Source organism: Falco naumanni, chromosome 11, assembly GCF_017639655.2.
Source record: "Falco naumanni isolate bFalNau1 chromosome 11, bFalNau1.pat, whole genome shotgun sequence".
In the NCBI taxonomy this organism is placed as follows: domain Eukaryota; kingdom Metazoa; phylum Chordata; class Aves; order Falconiformes; family Falconidae; genus Falco; species Falco naumanni.
In genome coordinates, this window is record NC_054064.1 from 19,460,947 (window position 1) to 19,479,318 (window position 18,372).

The 18,372-nt window shown below is 42.9% G+C and overlaps 1 protein-coding gene across 2 annotated transcripts in view; it reads right to left on the reverse strand.

Moving 5' to 3' along the window:
• PRKACB (protein kinase cAMP-activated catalytic subunit beta) overlaps positions 1–14,773 on the reverse strand; it is a 74,930-nt gene extending 60,157 nt beyond the window's left edge. The window contains exon 1 of one of the 2 annotated variants that reach the window (XM_040610313.1): positions 14,520–14,773. In XM_040610313.1, coding sequence (XP_040466247.1) covers positions 14,520–14,565 — 46 coding nt within the window. In that variant the 5' untranslated portion in view covers positions 14,566–14,773. The remainder of the gene's footprint in view (positions 1–14,519) is intronic. The other variant, XM_040610314.1, reaches the window with a different exon arrangement.
• Between the last annotated feature and the right edge of the window lie 3,599 nt (positions 14,774–18,372).

The window sequence follows — 18,372 nt, forward strand, 5'->3', positions numbered from 1 at the left end:
ACTTTCCTTCAGTTAAGTTAATTCCATCTACACATATTGTACATGCATACTTTGGCACAAAGATGCTATAAATATTAGACTACTGTTATGACTACATTTTCGCCCTCCTAAATTGTAACAACTTGAAGGACCAGATTTGTATCTGCTTGTAGGTCATCTGTCAAAACTGATCTAATTTTGTGTCCCTTTTTAAATACTATCACTACTGAAGATGTACTTTTTAAACAGCAACAAAGTCTGACTCTAAGCATGGCATTTTAGTACTTCACATAGCAGTCCTCTTAAGTTCAGTTCTAAATTATCCAACGCTGTGACAATTAAGCTGTATTTAGGCCACAAAACCACACCAGTAAGAACAGACCTCTATAAAAATGCGGAACTGTTTTTGTTTGTGGTTCCAGATTGTCTCCTATCAAAGGATACTGCAGTTATTGCTGCTGCAGCAGACAAGTAATCATGATTCAGATAACCCTCCTCCAAATACACAAAGAAACAAGAACCTCCCAAACAGTAACAGATGTTGGCAGCATCTGCAATTTAATCTTTCATGACAGAATATGCTCTGCCATATGATGAAACATGAGAAAAAAATTAATGCTACATTTTATTCAATGGTTCTTGAAGTAACCGTAAATAGGGAAATTTTCTGTTTCGTCATATTCTTGGAGAGCAAGCAAAGGCCTGATGGCCTCTTGTCAGCAAGGAGGCAAGGGTCCCAGAGAAGAGTAACTTAAAGAATTCTGTGTAACAGAAGATGATCAGACCTTTTTTCCCACCACATCAAGAAGTTAACACTCCTTATTACCAATACAGAAAAAATTGGCTTTTACATGTGCCAACAGGCATTTATATTTTTTTTTCAAATTATTTTATTTTTTCAACATAACACTAGTGTACTTCTGTATTTTGGAAGAGGAAAAGTATTTCTCATGCTATAATGCTACTGCTGCTACCTGTATCATCAGTAAATATTTAGAGACAATACTATTTATTTGTTCTCTTGCATCTTCCTTCTTCAGTATTTACTACTACGACTCACAGAAAACTGCCAATGTTGTGTCTTACACCCATAATACTGAATATATTCTGTCTTTTGCAACTGCGACATACCTCTTCCCCAAACTCACTAAATGTCTCTCTTTTTATGATCAAATATACATTCAACAAGAAATCAGAACTGCTTTTCATATAACTCTCGCCCCTCTTCAGACTACCCAACCACCACCATGCCATTTGAGAAAAATCCAACTGCTCACTACTACTCCTCATAAATGTCCCTGATCTCTATTCTCTCCTCCCCAACCTGCAGTCACTTCACTTTCTATAAACGCCTGTCAAGTGCTGCAGAAATAATAATCTCAAGCCCAGCAGACTTGCTTTGCTACTCAGCTTCTCCATAACACATCATAAAATACCAGGTTGGAAGGGACCTTAAGGATCAACTGGTCCAACCAACCTTTCTTGGCAAAATCCCAGTCCAGACAAGGCGGCCCAGCACCCTGTCCAGCCCCATCTTAAGTGTTCAATGCAGCTGAATCCACCATTCCCTGGGGGGATTATTCCAATGGCAGATTGTTCTCACTGTGAGAAATTTTCTCTTCTGTCGAAGTCTGAAGGGACTGCGTGTGAAAGGTTTGCATTTATTTGCTTTTCATACTGAACATCTACTCCATTTTCCCAGGCACCGTATTTTGGGTTACTCCTCTTAACAAGACGACTGGCAACAGAACAAGTAAGTTTGTATGTATTAGTGGAAATGAATAAGTCAATTTAGTTGGTGGAGAAAATTACAATGTTCTGAATAGAACTGTGGAAAACCAGCCAACTACTATTTTCTGTTTGGGATTATTTTCACACAAAGAAATGCAAAACTACCAAAAGTTATCTTTTGAAAGAAAGGGCAGCAAGGTTTCAAACTTTATTTTCACTTTAAATGGAAAACACATCCTGCAGAAAATCAGTATCTTCACCATTAAGTGGAAAATAGAGTTCAACTGCAGAAAAGGTAAATGCAAGAGATGCCTTTATTTTTCTTGTCAAAGATCATACTATATTTGCAGTGTTCATACCTCTAGCCTTACTGTATCACTTAGGCTAGCTTTGATATCTGGGTTCTTTCACATCTCTCATTGTGCTACTGCAAAGATCTGCACGTCTCTCTTCTTCCTCCTGTTACTCTCTACTCACATGCTGTATCTAAAATGAGTGTGTATGTATTAGTCATCTTCCAGTTTTATTTGTCCTAACAAATACTTGAGTACATTCTGGGGTAATTAAAAATATGAAGAGGGAGGGTGGTGATCCTTTTAATAACTTTGTCAAAATAAATTTTGCTCTGATGGCCACAAGGGCAGTTACATTTAACAGAACTTAACCAGTACAAATACTGCTTTAGTCTCAGTAGCAAGCAAAAATAGGACAACTTTTGCTGATAGTATTTGAGAACAGCAGGGTGATACACATTGTTACAGAAGTCAGTCAGCAGCATCTCTAGTTCAAAGGAAGGCTCCAAACAGCCCCTCAAATTAAAAACCATATCAGGTTAACATATCTAAAAGCTTAGATCAACACTGTGCAATTCTAGCATTTTCTCCTTCTCTTCAGTGAAATGCTTAATGTATTTTCTTCAGTCCCCAAATCCTCTTACAACGTCTCAACCTTTCTTTCACATCCCTCCTTTGTATCAATCAGTTCAACAAAAAGTGGGGCCCTATTTTAAGAGAGGTCCATGAAAATAATGGGTCAAAACAGCACAGCTGGGTGGGAGCAAGGGTTTTAACCATTCTGGTGACGCTTCAGAGCAGTCCTCAGACAGCTGTATCAGCACAGGAGGAGCAGCAAATTGTAGCTGCAAGCAGAGCAGCAGGGGTGATCAGGGTAGGAATTTTTCAAGTCAGCTTTACTGCCAAAAAAAACTGGTCATGTAACTACTCTATAAGCAGCAAGTTCAAGATAGTTTCATAATTATAGCCTCAAACCTCAAGCTGGAGACAATACAAATAGGGGTGATTTTTTTGTTTGGGGTTTTTTTTGTTTGGAGGATTTTTGAGTGTTGTTGTTTTGTTTTCCAAAAAACATCACACTGCAAAAAATCAGATTCTACTCTGAAAGCACAGCTCTTACCCAGCAGAAGCTATAAAATCGCTTCTAAAAGACGTCTGAAAAAGACATTTTACGTAATACCAACAAGTAACTGCGGCTATAACTGATTTAGAAGTTCAACCAAATCATCATACAACACCATCCAAGTTGAAAACCACACTTCTTTGGCCAGATTATGTTCTATATTCCTGCTGTCAATTACTTAGCAACTGCTTTTCTTTAATAAATGGCATCGTTTCAAGCATCTGCTCAAAAAAAGAACAAAACAGAACGCAAAAACCACCACCAGCAAAACCCCCCAACTCTTCTGAAGAGAACAACTTCTGTATCTGTTTAGTTCCTGAAAACATCAAGCTTCTAAAAACACACCACCCATTCAAAAAAAAGTTTGAAGGTATACAAGTAGTACCTACAGTTATCATGATAAAAAGATCAGACAAAAAGAACTGCTTTAGAACAGAAAACAATGGACTTCTTCAGTGCAATGCAAAACTGTCTTACGTCAGACTACAGGAAAACATAGGTGAGGACTGCTAGGAATACAGTTAAATGCACAAAGAAGATTAGGACTCTAGGTAAATAAGGGACTCACTGTAACAGGTATCAAAGGAAAATGCTAAAGATGGCGGAAAGTATACGACATGCCATGTATACATGACATCTGTGGCAGAACCAAAATAAGGAATGTGGCTTGGAGTATCAAGCATGAAACTAGAGTCACTGGCGCTCTGACCTGCAATGCCACCTCTCCAGCAACAGTGTAACTCCTGGTTACAAGACTGAGGGAACTGTAACACCAGCAGAAGATTGCTGTCCCTGTGACACACACAGGCTTCCTCACACAGTATTTCAGCAGGCTTCATGACATCCAGTTCATCTTCACACCTCCTCTTGGAAAACTCAACTATGCACTCATAATTCACTTTCTCACCTTTTGTCCTGCGCAGGCAGCAGGAGACAGGATCTCCTACAGTCAGAAAAGTCAAGACGCCAGGTGGACCAGCTTGTACTCTGGGCTAAATCCAGAGCCCAACCAGGAAAAATTCAGAGATGGGCACATCCATAACTGCTGTTCAGGGGGTCCTGATTAGCTCCCTCTGGGATAAGGTGGCACACACACGTGACATGGCCCAAGTGGGCCAGATGGCAACCCCTCCTCAAGCTTTTCCAAAACCACTTCCTAAGATGTTCTTTGTTCACCTTTATATTTACACACTTCTCCTCTAAGGCTCTATGTGATGCAGGATTGCTTCATCAACTCCACTGGCTCTGACCAAGCTGCAACTAGAAGGAAGAAGCTTCACAGGATGATCCTGACACCTGTGGCATTTACTTCCACCTCCCCAGGCAGAGCATCTCTGGCCAGCGTTCATCAGCTCCCTCTTCCAGGACAGGAGAATGTGGACAAGACTCTGATCATACTCTGCTTAGTGCTCCCTTTGGCTCCCTATTTTTACATTTCTTGACCCACACTCCTTTTACCAGCTGTTGCTTGGTTTCTCTCCATTCTCTTTTTCTGTAGTTTCTCATTCTCAAGGACAGGTACAATGTTTTGTTAGGAATAAATTGGTATCTGTCCCTAAGCAAAGTGACAATACAAACAGCAACTTGAATTGGCTGCTTAAGAAAAGCAAGAACAGGGTAAGCACAGGACGCTTCTCACTTGCCATGCCACACACAATTTTACAATTTGTATCTTCTGTCTATTCCAGACAGAAGAGATGTTACTTACATAGTAATTCTTCACACGGAAATCATTCACTACCTTTTGCTATCCTTGCCCTCCTTTTCCTGCGCGTTCACCTTAGACATGTTTGTTACCTACAAATGGTAACAAATGTTACTCAACAATGAAAATGCAAGAAAATAAAACCCAGTGGTAGACACATTTATTTAACATTCAAGAATATTCTACCTTGGAGTCCAATATAAAAAACCCCTATGTTAATATGCAAATAAAATAAATTCTGCATTTAAATACTAAATGAGCAGTTGGATAATGATGTACATAGAATCAAAAGAGGAATCTTTTGGCAGAAAGCATGTCATAACAATAGACAAAACAGATTGAAACTGAACTGTTCTTAGGCATTAGCGCAATCTGTGTAAAAAAGTGAAGCTAATTTTCTTTTCATGTCAGTTTTGCATCTGATCATTAGTCCCCAAGAAATTAAAGAGAAAAAAAAATAATCTGCTAATTTTCAAAAGAACCAGCAGATGCCGTAAGAACCGTTACAAAGCACTACACACCCTGAACCTCACAAGCAATTCCACATCCTATGAAGCTGCTGTATACTTAAATTGCAAAGCTTATCTGTTCTGCAACTTGATATTCATATAGGCCATTAAATTAAGGTAAATGATCTAGCACCTTATTTCACTCTGAAGTTTACTTCACATAAGCAAGTACCACTAAAATGTAGAATTTTTTTTTTTTTTTTAAGCCAATGGAAAGAAACCAACTTGACCATGGGATGCACTGTTGCAGTCTACTGCTTTAGGTTGTTTAACCAGTAATTCCCAAAGCAGAGTACCAGTGCTGGGATCTGCAGTGCAAGCACAGTCCCAGATTTCAGGGAGATGCATCCCCTCCTTCTCATTGCACAAGTTTTCACAAGGACCAAAGGTACAACTGCAGTGTTACATTTTTTTAAAAGCATCCAATATAAAACTGTCCTCAACAAATAAATGAAAACATATGTCCTTTCATCATACGGAAACACCATATCTTTCAAAGTAGCTTGGCATGACTTTAGCTATGTAATGCTCGCACTCTCTCACCACCTACCCTGTTTTTCAATGAGAAACCCTGATTAAAACCTCCAGGCTCTACATTAATCTATGGATCACTTAATAAAACGCTTGAATACGGGTAATTTGCATTAAAAACTTCATCTTAATGATAGAGTTTGGTGCAGTTAAATCACACTTTTTCTCCCTGTGCAAAGTAAGGCTAGATTATTATATGCTTAATTAAAATTTAAATATACAATAAACCTGTTACTGCTACCTGCTACAAGGCAAACAGAATTTCAAACTGCCTAATATCCCAGTAATCAAACTAACCTTAATTACTATTACAATGCACCTGCTGATATATCCAAGTACGTACACCCTTAATTATATCATCTCATGAGAGGGAAGAGCAAACAGATTCTGGGCACAGGCAAAATAACAGTCTTCTCTATCTGTAAAGTTTCTATCTTCATGCCAGAAATGCAGTTTCCTTTGGTTTAATTTCCTGAACCGCGCTGCTGCCGTGGAAGTCTGTGAGTTTAGAGACAAGTGCTAACAGCAAGAACAGTAGGGTAACAAGTACATACTTGCTTAACTAGGATGAAACGAAGTTCCTTATGTCTTCCGTTCAAACATCACAGTATTTTAACAAAATAACAAGTTAGCAAGAGGCAGAGGGATAACAAACCTAATGCTTACCTTTACAAATCACCCAACAGATTAGATATTAATTCATCTCACAATGTGTTGAAGGAGGATTTTCTGTGCCTCGTTTTAACATCACGGGTAAGATCTATTAGTATTTCAGTGTCACAGTATCACACAGATACCGTATCTCTCAGAAGAAACGGTCAGTGCAAGGTAGAACAGTAATTCTCTGCCCTTCCTAAGGGGAGAACTTGGTGCAAAATGCTAATCAGGCTTTCTCTGGTAGAGAACAGCTATGTCACGGAAAAGATTTTTGCTTTCTCAGAGTCTGGAAGCCCATGCAGATTGTATTTATATACCTTTATGATATTCTGAAAGATTTTCTAAAACTCTCAAAACTATGGCTCAAAAACTACAGATAGATGATTTCCCAATGTAAAGAAACACTGAAAATGAACTGGTTAGTTAGCCTGAAGTCATAAGAATTGTGGCTTTTTAAAAAAAACACACACCCTCAAAACCCCACCAGAAACCAAAACAAGGTGTTTTCACAATTTTACTACAGGGTACAAAGTTAAGTAACCCCACACTAACTAATGTTAGCCTAATCCTTACTACGCGTGTACCTAGGAATATATATCAGAACTCATTATACCACAGCTAGCAAGCCCTCCATGATTATAGATGAACCTCTCTAGGTGGGGAGAAGCAGAAAATAGCTTAAGGAATGACAGTATGAATGAATGAAATAAAAGCTTTAGTATATTTCTTAGTTTGAATATCAAATTGGCAAAAAGAGAACTGAAACCAAGCACAAAATAAAAGAGTTAAACAAAAACTCTTCCAAAATATTATTGTCTTAAAGATCTGTATGATAATTGTGGAGATGGAAAAAAGCAATGTTTTACTGTATTTTTCTCTATTTTCACATAACTCTAAAGGCTTGAAAAAGCAAAGTCCAACTGCTAGGTGTTAACATCACTCACTAAAAACTTCAAGCCTTGCAGGAATTCATTGTATGAATGGAAATGGGAAATGTATGGGAAAGGACTAGTTTGGAGTAATTATTTTTCCAATAAATTAGCAGGGTGAGGTCTTAGGAAACTGTTGAGGTAATCTAAGAGCCCAATGCTAAGAAAAGAGGTTCCTTCTTGCCACCTCATTTCATTGCCAACAGTGCTTCCAGCAATTCCTTGGAATCTGTCTCTTGCCATCTGACACCTAAGCAAATTGATTTGGCGTGCAAAATAACTATAGATAACCCAAAGAGATAAAACCCACATGGTTTTCTGCTTATGTAAGACAACTTATCAATGGATTGGAAAAACACTAGAACTGTGACCCGTGAAGGGTCTAGGAATAAAACTGGATTTTTCAACAGTACAAGCCATCAGATGGACTCAGCTGTTTCGTGAAACTACTCTTAGTGGATGTTACTCTGCTGCGATGCTGAAGAAACAGCAAGCAGTATGACAAAGAGAATGGCTCAACCAAACGCCGAAGAGACTGTCATTTACTGGTGCTGATCCCGAACACCACAGGCAGGTCTCCCCCAGCATCTTCCTTTCAGCTTCCTGCATATGTCTACAAACATACCCTCAAACTGCTTTATCCCAATTCTCCCGCTACACAGACTAATAGTTTCACTTTCATCTTGTATTTCCCATCTGTCTGTATTCAACTTCTTATCCAAAACACAACACGTGGGTTTCACGGAATAAATTGTCTGGTTTATGTTTGCACAGACAAAATGGGGTCCTGATTAAAGACTAGCCCTCCTGAACGTTAGGATAAAACAAATAAACGAAATTACACACAGGAACGTGTGTAATCCTTTCCCAAACATACCTCTGTGTGTGTGTGTGTGGGAGTGATTTTATCTTCTAGTTTTACAACTCCTAAGACAACACGTTTCTCACTTCACTTACCTCCTCACAGGTCCACTGTGACTTCGTCCTCTCTCCCGTTCCCCAGGAAGCATTTCTATCTCACAGTGTAGAAACTGTGCACGGTAGGAAAGGACTTGTAGTACAGCCTGAAACCACAGCACCACAGCTCTCCTTTCAGCAAAGCAGCAGGTAAGGCAGCCCCTGTTTTGTGCCTGCTATCCAGTCTCACCTCTGTACCATATTCCACCTGTGCCGGTACAACTGTTAGTGCAGTTGCAGTGAACTGGATCAGGAAGCCAATCCAGGTTAACTGAAGTCCCTTCTGCTTTCCCTTTTCTGCAGGGTTATTTTTAACCTAGATCAATTTCAAATTCGGTTCACCTTGTTGTCTCATAAATAGTTGCTCCAGCACACTTGAGGGCACAGAGGCAGGAAAAACGTGGTAGGGGACAGAAAAACAGCACTGCAACTGAAATAAATGCTTATGAAATAACACCTTGCACCTGTAACAAAGACAAGATTGTGAGCAGCACTGCACGGCAGGCTCTGCCAAGTTCTAGCCCTATGTTTCATAGTTTTTAAGAAAAATCCCCACCCATTCAAGCTTTCTAACACTGACAATTCTGCAAGTGTAAATAACCAGAAGCATCGACTAAAAAAAATACACTCTACTTGGATCTGATTCGGAACCCACCTGCTGTGTAGCAGAGACAATATTCTTTATTAAACTAACTGCTGTAGATTAAAAAAAAAAAAAAGTTCCTGGGCAAACAAGTCCTTCCTGCTGTCTGTGGTAAGGATGCAGGCAAAATATACAAAATCTGACAGCCATCTGAAGGCCTTTTCACAGCTTTCTCCAAAGAAGAGATGTGTCAGTTATGGAAGAATTAACTAACTGGAGAAGACTCCCTGGCAGCCTGATGTGTGGCATGGAGCACAGCCCTCAGCCAGGCAGGGCAGCCTATGACACTAACATGCAGCATTGTATCCTTACAGTTTTTCCACTTACTTCCCTGTCCACATTCTGCTCCCTGTACCAATGAGACTGTTAACTTCCGCAGCACAGACATAGCCTTAATTACAATAAGGAATAATGTGACTGTTGCCAAAAATATCAGAAATCTGAGTATTTTTCAAGATATTACATTTGGTTGTGTCGTTTCTACAAATGTGGATACATGGGTAAATGAGTGAACACTAAAGAAAACCAGTAACAAGGGGAATGTCAAGTAATTTGAAATATTCTGCCTTCAAAGCAGTCTGAGGCTGTAATAAAGGCCTAACTACAACAGCTAAATACACAAATTATCACTTGGAGGCCTTCTGACCTTTTGTTATGGTACCATGTGGCTATCATTTACTGATAGCCCCTCTCTTTGCCAGTCCAAGCTGTCAGTAAGCATTTTGTTTTTAATTAAAGCAGAATTTTCAAACAGTGCATACTGGTAGTCTTACATTGGTGATCACAGCAAAGGAATTTTTAGGTGTTTCTTCAGCAAGTAATTAAATCCTACTCCTGATTTTCAGATGGAGTTCCTTATTGCTGAAACCTAATAGATCAATAGTGAGACAATACAAGCCCAAAAATGCAAGGAAAGAAGCTTTAAATACATTGTTTGGAGATGTAATCCATACAGTTCATTCCAGCATCACTGGAATACATATTGTTAATTACTGTTTATACAATACATATTATAGCTGACGTTCGAAAATGTGCAAGCGAGGCTCCAAAAGCTATCCATTTCAAAATCAGAGAGCATAAACACAATGACCAAAAGACAACAGTCATTGAACAAAACTACACTCAGATCAAAAGCACCGAAACAAGGGTCTCTGGAAAAGTGACAGGGAATCAGCAAGTTTGGAACAGCAATGGACACAGAACTTTTCACCTCTACTTCACTGATTTTAATCTAATCAAGGTCAGTGGTGACAGAGCTCTACCTCCAGTCTTTACAAGAAAAACTTGTAGTGTCTTTTGGTCCTTAATGAGCAAATACAGCAGAACGACCCAGCACTGAATACACATGACAAAGATTTTTTTTTTTAAAAAAAAATCGCAGTTCTAAGAAATGTCCCCTGAGGACGTTAAAATCTACTAGCAAAGGAAAATGAAGGCGGCTGCATCTTCCCATCAAGCACATTTCAAAGGAGCACTACTTACAGAATAATTATAAGAGTTAAAAAGGGAAGAAATGACTATAATAGGAACTCTGTCATACTGAAGATACTGTAGTGGGAACACTTTGAAGAGGAGTGAATGAACATAGAACTCACATGCAGAATACACATCACACATGCTGTACTTGGCTATTTAAAGACCACAGAAGTCAAAGTTAGTAAAGTCCCGTTAGATTAATAAATTCCTCATGCACTGGAAGCTGGCGATCTGGCTACCAGGTAAGAAGATAGGTATATAGAATTGTGTTTTGGAAACATACATTTTAAGAGCAATTTATACCACATATCGGCACAGAAAAAGCAGTAAGGACCACCTGAACCCTGGCTAACACAACTCAGAAGCCAAGCCCATGTGGTTCCAACACATGGAAGAAGAGAAAGCATACAAATCTTCCAGTCACAAAGAGTGTATTCTAACCACCTAGTCTCTCATACAGTTTGATAATTAGAAAGAAAGAAACAGACAATATCACAGCTAGGTATTCTTGAATCTAGTGGTGGTGGTGAGGGGGAACAAACAAACAAAACACCAAGCAAGGTTACTATTAATTTCTAAAGAAATTTCTTGCTGTCATGTATGACATCACCTTGCAGATCTAAAGTGGCAAATAATTCAAAGCCATACATAGTAATTACTTAAAATCTGTGTTATCAAGTTATATGAAGATCAAGAAAATATAAAACTTTCTGCAAAGTTTATAATTTGGAAGGCTGACATTCATTCCAGTTTAGAAAATAGTTCTAGTAAAGTTGAAACATTCCTGTTTCATGTAAAATCACTAATGATCTTGAAAGTAACAGATGCACTTACTGGATTAAAAAAAAATACCACTGTGACCTTTTTTGAACTCAGAGATGTGTTGTAGTTATGTTTCTTCTATGTTGTGTGCTACTTTAATAAAGGATTCCAAGATGATGAATATTAATAAAGCTAACATTTTCCTACATTAATTGCAGCAACTTAAGGCAAACTCCTTGTGTCCTTTTTTTTAAAAAAAATGTAATTTATCACTTACTGACATTTTTAACTCACAGATTGCAAAAGCAGTTCTCTCAATTACTGTAAATAGAACAGCTGCAAAAAAACCAAACCAACCCAAACAATTCAGTGAATAACTAAAAGAGTATTAGGATGAGGGATCAAACCTAGAGACACTTTTAAGACAACTGACAATTGTGTCTCTTCTGATCTCAAACGAAAAATACTTGTATTATTAAAGACCTTCAGAATCTGTTGGCTTGCTGTGCCCTGTGGAAAACCATGAACCCATTTAAAACAGGTACAGAGTTTAAAACGGGTACCCTTAAGCTTCTCTTTACTAAGGGATCACTTTTAATTTTGATCCTCCAAATCAAAATTCACCGCATATTAGGAGAACCTGGAACAGAAGGGCATAGAAAGAAAACCCTAACGGACTACACCAAAGCCTTCCATCTTCTGTATATACATACATGTATCTTCTCCTCCCTGCTATGTAAGCCTGATTCACTGTTTTGGTGTCTAAGCTTAAGAAACTTAACCAGCATTCAGATTTCATTCACCTGCAACTTCTGCCTAGAAATACTCTGAAACATTTGCTCCGTTCTGCCGCTGATGTTGACATCCAACTGGTTTTATTCCTCTTCACAGCCTGAGTGAATCAACAAGTACTGAAGATATTTGAATATACATGGAAAGCTAAAATAAACAAGAATATAAGGGCCACAGTTAGGTGAAGAGCATTTACTGTGCTGACCACAGATAGTGAAAGAGGTCTCAAATTACACTTCATGAACTTGTAAGCACAGCTATTCAGTGGAAGCTGTGTTACCCTTCATTGTTCTTTCAGGGACCTTAGCATGTCCTTGATCCACACAATACCGTATGCTCCATGCATGGATCAAGGGCATAACATCACCTTTACAAGTCAAACCTGGATTTTTTTCTGTTACCACTTCAAACAACTTCTTTTTCAGTGTCCTAAAGTTTGGAATATGTGCTACTAAGAACACTTAACACACAAACAGGAAAACTGGCTCAACAACTTGAATATGTATTCAGAAAATTAAAGCTCCACCACATTTCATGTTTCTTTAGTTTTTCATTGCCATGTGTTGTATGATTAGATTATGCATCAACTTTCACTGCCAATAAACCAAATATTGCTTCTAATAATTTATTACGTGTATAGTATTCATACACTATTGATCCTCCACAGTAAGCAAATCCTGGTCTTTCCCAGCAGTATGTCAATGCTGATCAATTTCTTCTCCTAAGTTACAGAAGTTGTAATCTTTACAGAGCTTTTTACTGCTAAATACACTAATTGAACATCTGAGCTTGATATCTCTAGCAGCACTTCATTTTTAAACTCTAATAAAGGGAGAGAGAGGAGTTCTGAAGCAAACTCCATCTGCAGCTTAAAAATCACTATTTGGTAATAAGAGAAAAGAATTAATTGAAATAGAAGTAAACAACTGTGTGGTGTAGTGTTATTTAACTGCACAAACAGCAATACAGCTACTATGAAATACAAAATGCAGTGTTTTGTCATCTGAAGTACTTCAAACAATGCACACACACTCTCTCTCCCTCCACACATCTTGACAGGTAGGCTAAAATACTTCCTATCAAAAATGAATGCACTCAGCTAAATAAATAAAAATAAAAACCACTAAACAATAACGGTCAAACACTCATTAGTGTAGAATTCACAGTCCAAATGTTTTACAAGAAAGAACTCAAGAACTGAAAGGCAAAACCACAGAAGAACTGGGTAGATGAAGCAGAGCCCCGGTCCCACAGCTGGAGACACCCGTGCAGATCCCCAGGCAGCCAGAGGAATGCTGTGCAGGCTGGCACCGGCCTCTTCAAATTGGGTTACCCGGTTCTACCCCAGAACTCAGTAGTAAGCACACAAAAAGTAAACAAACTGAAAAAAAAAAACCAAACCACCCAACCCAAACAAGTAGTAACTTCAACGTTTAAACTTTTTTTCCATCTTAATAACGCCCAAGGAATTTCCAGTAACAAAAAGTATTGTTCTAGGAACACTTGTGCTTGCACAACTGGCTGCCCTCTGCATCTGTGTTTTCTCTTACCCGCCGCAAACATACCCAAAGTTTTCCACCAGAAGCGAAGCAAGGAAGTTAACTTAGTAAAAATAAAGTACGGTGTGTTTTTTCCCCCAACAATTGAACCCTATCTGAAGTTTATGCCGAAATACTTCAGACAGGAAAGAAAAACAACCCGCCAGCCAAAAGCACCCCGCGACGGCAAGTTCAGATCAATGCTTTTGTCTTCCATTTTACCCAGGGATCGGGAGAGCAACGTTTGTACCGAGCGCTCTCCCGGGGCGCTCCCCGGCGATGCACACACGCCGCGGGGCCGGGGCAGCGGGTAGGGCCGCCGGGGTCACGGCACCGCGCAGGCTTCGGAGTTCCTGACCTACATTCCCCGCAGCGGGATGAAACCCTCCCGCCGCAGACCGAGCGCGGCGCGGCGGGCGGCCTCCCCCGCCGGCAAGGGTGTGTTCAGGGGTGGGGACAGCGAGCCGGCCGGGGCGAGGATGGAGGCTGGCGGAGGCGCTGACACCTGCCCGCCGCCGCCACCCCGGCCCCGCCGGCGGCTCCTCCTTGCCCGGGGACGGACACCTGCTGCGGGACAGCCGGACGCTCGGCCCAGCGGCGGCCTCGGCCCGGCGGCCGCCGGCGGATTTAACCCGCCCATTTGCGAGGCGCTGCAGCCCGAGGCGGCCGGGCGGGCCGCGCTCCCCGCCGCCAGGAGCAGGCCGCGCCGAGCCAGGGGCCGGCGGGCGGCCGGGCCTGCGCGGGGCGGGGGGCTCGGCGCCTCGGCCGCTAGGCCGCGGGGCCTGCGGCGGCGGCGGCGGCGCGGGGCGGGCGCGCCAGGCCCAGCCCGCCGGCCCCTCCTCGGGGAGCGGTGCCAGGCGACGGGCGGAGGCGACGAATCCCCCCCTCACTCACCGCTCTCGATCTCGTTGCCCTTCTTGGCGGTGGCTGCGTTCCCCATGGCCGGGCCGGGGCGGCGCGGGGCGGGGGGCGGGAAGGATGCCGGGCGGCTGCGGCGGGCGGGGGCAGGGCTCGGCTGGCGGGGCGGCGCGGCCCGCGGGCGCGGCGGCGGCGGCTGGCTCCCCTCGCCCCACGCTGGGTCTCTGTGTCTCCGGCCGCCGCGGAGGAGGAGGCGAGCGCTCTGCCCCCCTCCCCCACCCCGACACACGGCGGAAATGACGGCCGGGGCGGCGCCTCCTCCCTCGCTACGCCGCCCGCCGGGGGCGCGCGGGGCGCGGGACGCCGCCGTCCACGGCCCCGGCCGCTGCCGCCGCCTCAGGAGGGGGGGGCGCCGCCCCGGCCGCCCGGCCCAGGGGAGGGGGCTGAGGGGGCCCGGGCCGGCGGCCGGCCGCAGCGGCTGGCGGAGGGCAGGGGCGGGCGGGCTGCCCCCGGGGCCGCCGCCGTGGCGGGGGCGCGGCCGGCTACCCCGCGCCCCCCGGCCGGCGCCCGGCCCCACGGGGCGGTGGTGTGGGAGCGCCCCCGCCGCCGCTGTCAGGGGCCGTCCCGCCCGCGGGCTGAGGCGGGGGCGAGCGGTGCCGTGCCCAAGGTGACCCCGGGCGGCCGAGCGCACCCGGCCCTGCGGCTGCGCCCGCCGGGGACCCGGCCGCCTCCCGCTGCGCGTCGCCGGCGGCCCGGTGACACCCCCCGCGGGGCGCCCACCGCCGGGCCCGCGGCCGCCGACCCCCCGCGCCGCCCGGGTCTGCGCCCCGGCGGCGGACGCCAGGGAGCCGGCGCTTGCCGCCTGCTCACAAACTGTTGTTGCATGGCTAACAGACTCCAGAAAAAACACAGAAAGCCAGCGAGCTGCCAGGAAAGATTTTTTTTCTTTTCCTCCCCCCTTTTTTTGCTGCCACTCATGTCATAAATAGCTACCGCTACGCGTTTTCGAACGGTATTGTGACTTCCAAGCTGATGATAGCTCTCTTTGAATATATATATTTACCATGCAACACGCTTCGAGTGTTTTAGCTCTGGAAGGAAATGCTTATCAAAAGGAAGGCGCTATTTTTTGTGCCTTCACGTGGGGAGCGCGGAGAGCAGGCGCGGTAAGCCTGGGGATCACCGACTGTACACATTTTGCCAGGACAACTGATGCGATACCCAGCCCCTTCTGGAAGCGCTCTCCCCCAGGGCTGCGGCATGCGTCCATCGCCCTGGTGGCAGCTGTCCTGGCTACCATCTTTCACAGGGGCTACCAGAATCCCCTCCTGACCCCCCGGGCCACCTGCCGGCCCAGCACCTGCCCTCACGGCCTAATGCTGACTCCGTAAGACAGGGCTTTATGCACAAACGCTAATGCATCCTAAAGCTGATACCTTTGGGAAATTTCCTATCTCCTGAGACCGTGCAGTGGAATGCATCGCAGGTGAGCTCCAGGCACTTCTAGCCAGCGTGTGGCTTTACTCTGTCAGTGGTACAAGCTGCCCGGATTATCCAGCTAGACAGTTTTGGGAACAGTTGGCTGAATTATCTTGATGTTCTGTAGGCTGAAGTTCTATCAATGAACACTTCAGTTAAGGGACTTTCTCTTGATTGCCACGTTTTCACTTGCATCACCCTGATCTGGGTGATACTGCTTGCTTCAGAGGAGTACCTGTGTTTTTATGATTAAAGAACCAAACTCTGGGGAAGCCAGGTCTGTGTTGCTTTGAAGATCAGAAACATAGGCATAGTGAGGAAATAACCTGCAAACCACTGGGGACGGTGAAGATGCTACTGCTGAAGAGGGTTGTCTTGTTTTGCCAAAGTTGAAGTCTCTGCATCTTTACGCGCTTACCCAGAGGTTCAGTGAGTTACCAGTATTTCACTCTGCCAGGGAAGGGCACGTAGATTGCAACGGCCGGATCTGCACCAGGAGGAGAGGTTAAGCTTGAGAAAAGAAGAGGGTATCTCTGCCATCAACCATCTCGATCACTCAGACAATGACAAAATAATGAAATCTGAGGTGCTGTAGTATTTAAATAAACATCTGAAGACACTACCAGAGATAGGTAAAAATGTTACCCCAGTTTTGAACATTTTCCCTGCTCCAGCCATCATAATTTTCATTTTGGCCGAATTGAATCTGAGTCAGCTGATTTTCATCCAGGTGCTGACAGGCATTTTGATATCCTTGAGAAGACAGCAGCAGCATCCCTAACAAATGAGATATGCTGCAGCATCTTTAGCATATTATTGGCATTACAGCTCATCCCTTCACTAGCAAATTGTGCTGCATAGGCTTCATATGTGAGGATCCACCAAGGTCCAATAGCCATTACTGCCCTTTGGGATTTGGCGGACCAGAATCAGCTGGTTGTTGCACATACTCCAGCAAAATCCGATATATACATTCACAGCACCGCATATATATGTACAGCAATGCATGACACTAGTTCTCAAAATAAGCACATGTTCTGAATAAACATGCAGCACTGATGGATTTGCATAAATGCTTATACCCAAACACTCTCATAATCAAAAACATAACAAATACAAGTCAACAGTGCTGTAAAAACATAAAATGAACCGCTCTCATGATCCTGGAATTACATGTCTAAGTGAAGATAACAGAAACAGGGACTTAGGGCTGGACGTTTGCATTCTCATTCACACCATTTACTAAACGTATGCCATATTAACCAGTTAAATTAACTGCAGAACATACCGATGTAGTATAGATTATATATGCTAGGTATGTATATTTCTTTAGCTTCCAGAGTATCAACCGTTGTTCTAGCCCTAATCTTCAGTTTGCCTTAATTTTCTTACATAAAATCCTTTGATGCTGAAATGCCTCATACAAAAGCAGTTTGTCTTCTTTCTTTCAACACCGTTGTTTAAAAAATCAAATCATACAAACATGAAAAATGTTCTGCTGGATATGTTAGAATACTTTAGTAAACGGTGCAGTCTAAAAAAATCAGATTTCATTTGTTTTGCTGATCTGTAAGAGATTTAAAAGAATAGCTATACTCTAAGAAAGTCAGCTCAGCAGTTTTAGAACTATACACATTTAATGATGTCGTTTCAGTGACTCACAGTGGGTTTTCATTCATTTTTCTACATATTTGTTGGGAACTATCAATTAGGAATATCCTAGAAGGCCAATCTTTTTCTCTGATAAAGCCTAAAACTCTGTAGCAGAGGTATAGTTCCCTCATGAAACTTGTCTATTTCACTCTACATAGACTCAGAACTGAAAATGAGAGGGTTGTTTCAGGACAGAAAAGATAAATTTCTGTTAGATCAAAGGCTCTCACATGCTTTTAATGGAAATCACTTTTTCATAAGGTAATTACTTCTGGAGCCACATATCATTTCAATCCATAATCATTGCAATTTCTAGATGAGATAGCAGCATTTCTGTAGCAACTACAGCAGTTGTTTTCAATACACATTTGAAACAAGTCACTAAATTTGAGTTGTTACAAATCTTAATTTTCTTCCCTTGCATTTAAGGTGTGCCTGCATTGCAAGGGATTGACGTAAATAGATTGGTGGGTTTGCCCATCTGTACTGGTAATTCTTACCCGGAGGATGTAGGCTCTTCTCAGGTTATGAGTATGTACCTGCCTTGGTTGTCATTCTCTTTATATGGCCAGCCTGCCTTACCATTGCAGCAGTGCCTGTAAATTGCAGGGTTTGAATACTAGATTTGACTGTTCTTCCCCCAAATCTCAGATTCCTGCATCTTTGAATACCCTTGACAGCTTCCTTCTCTACTCCTAAACAGACTGATATATCTGGCATTTAACTCTCTGTTTTCCTTTTAGGTTGCTCCAGACTA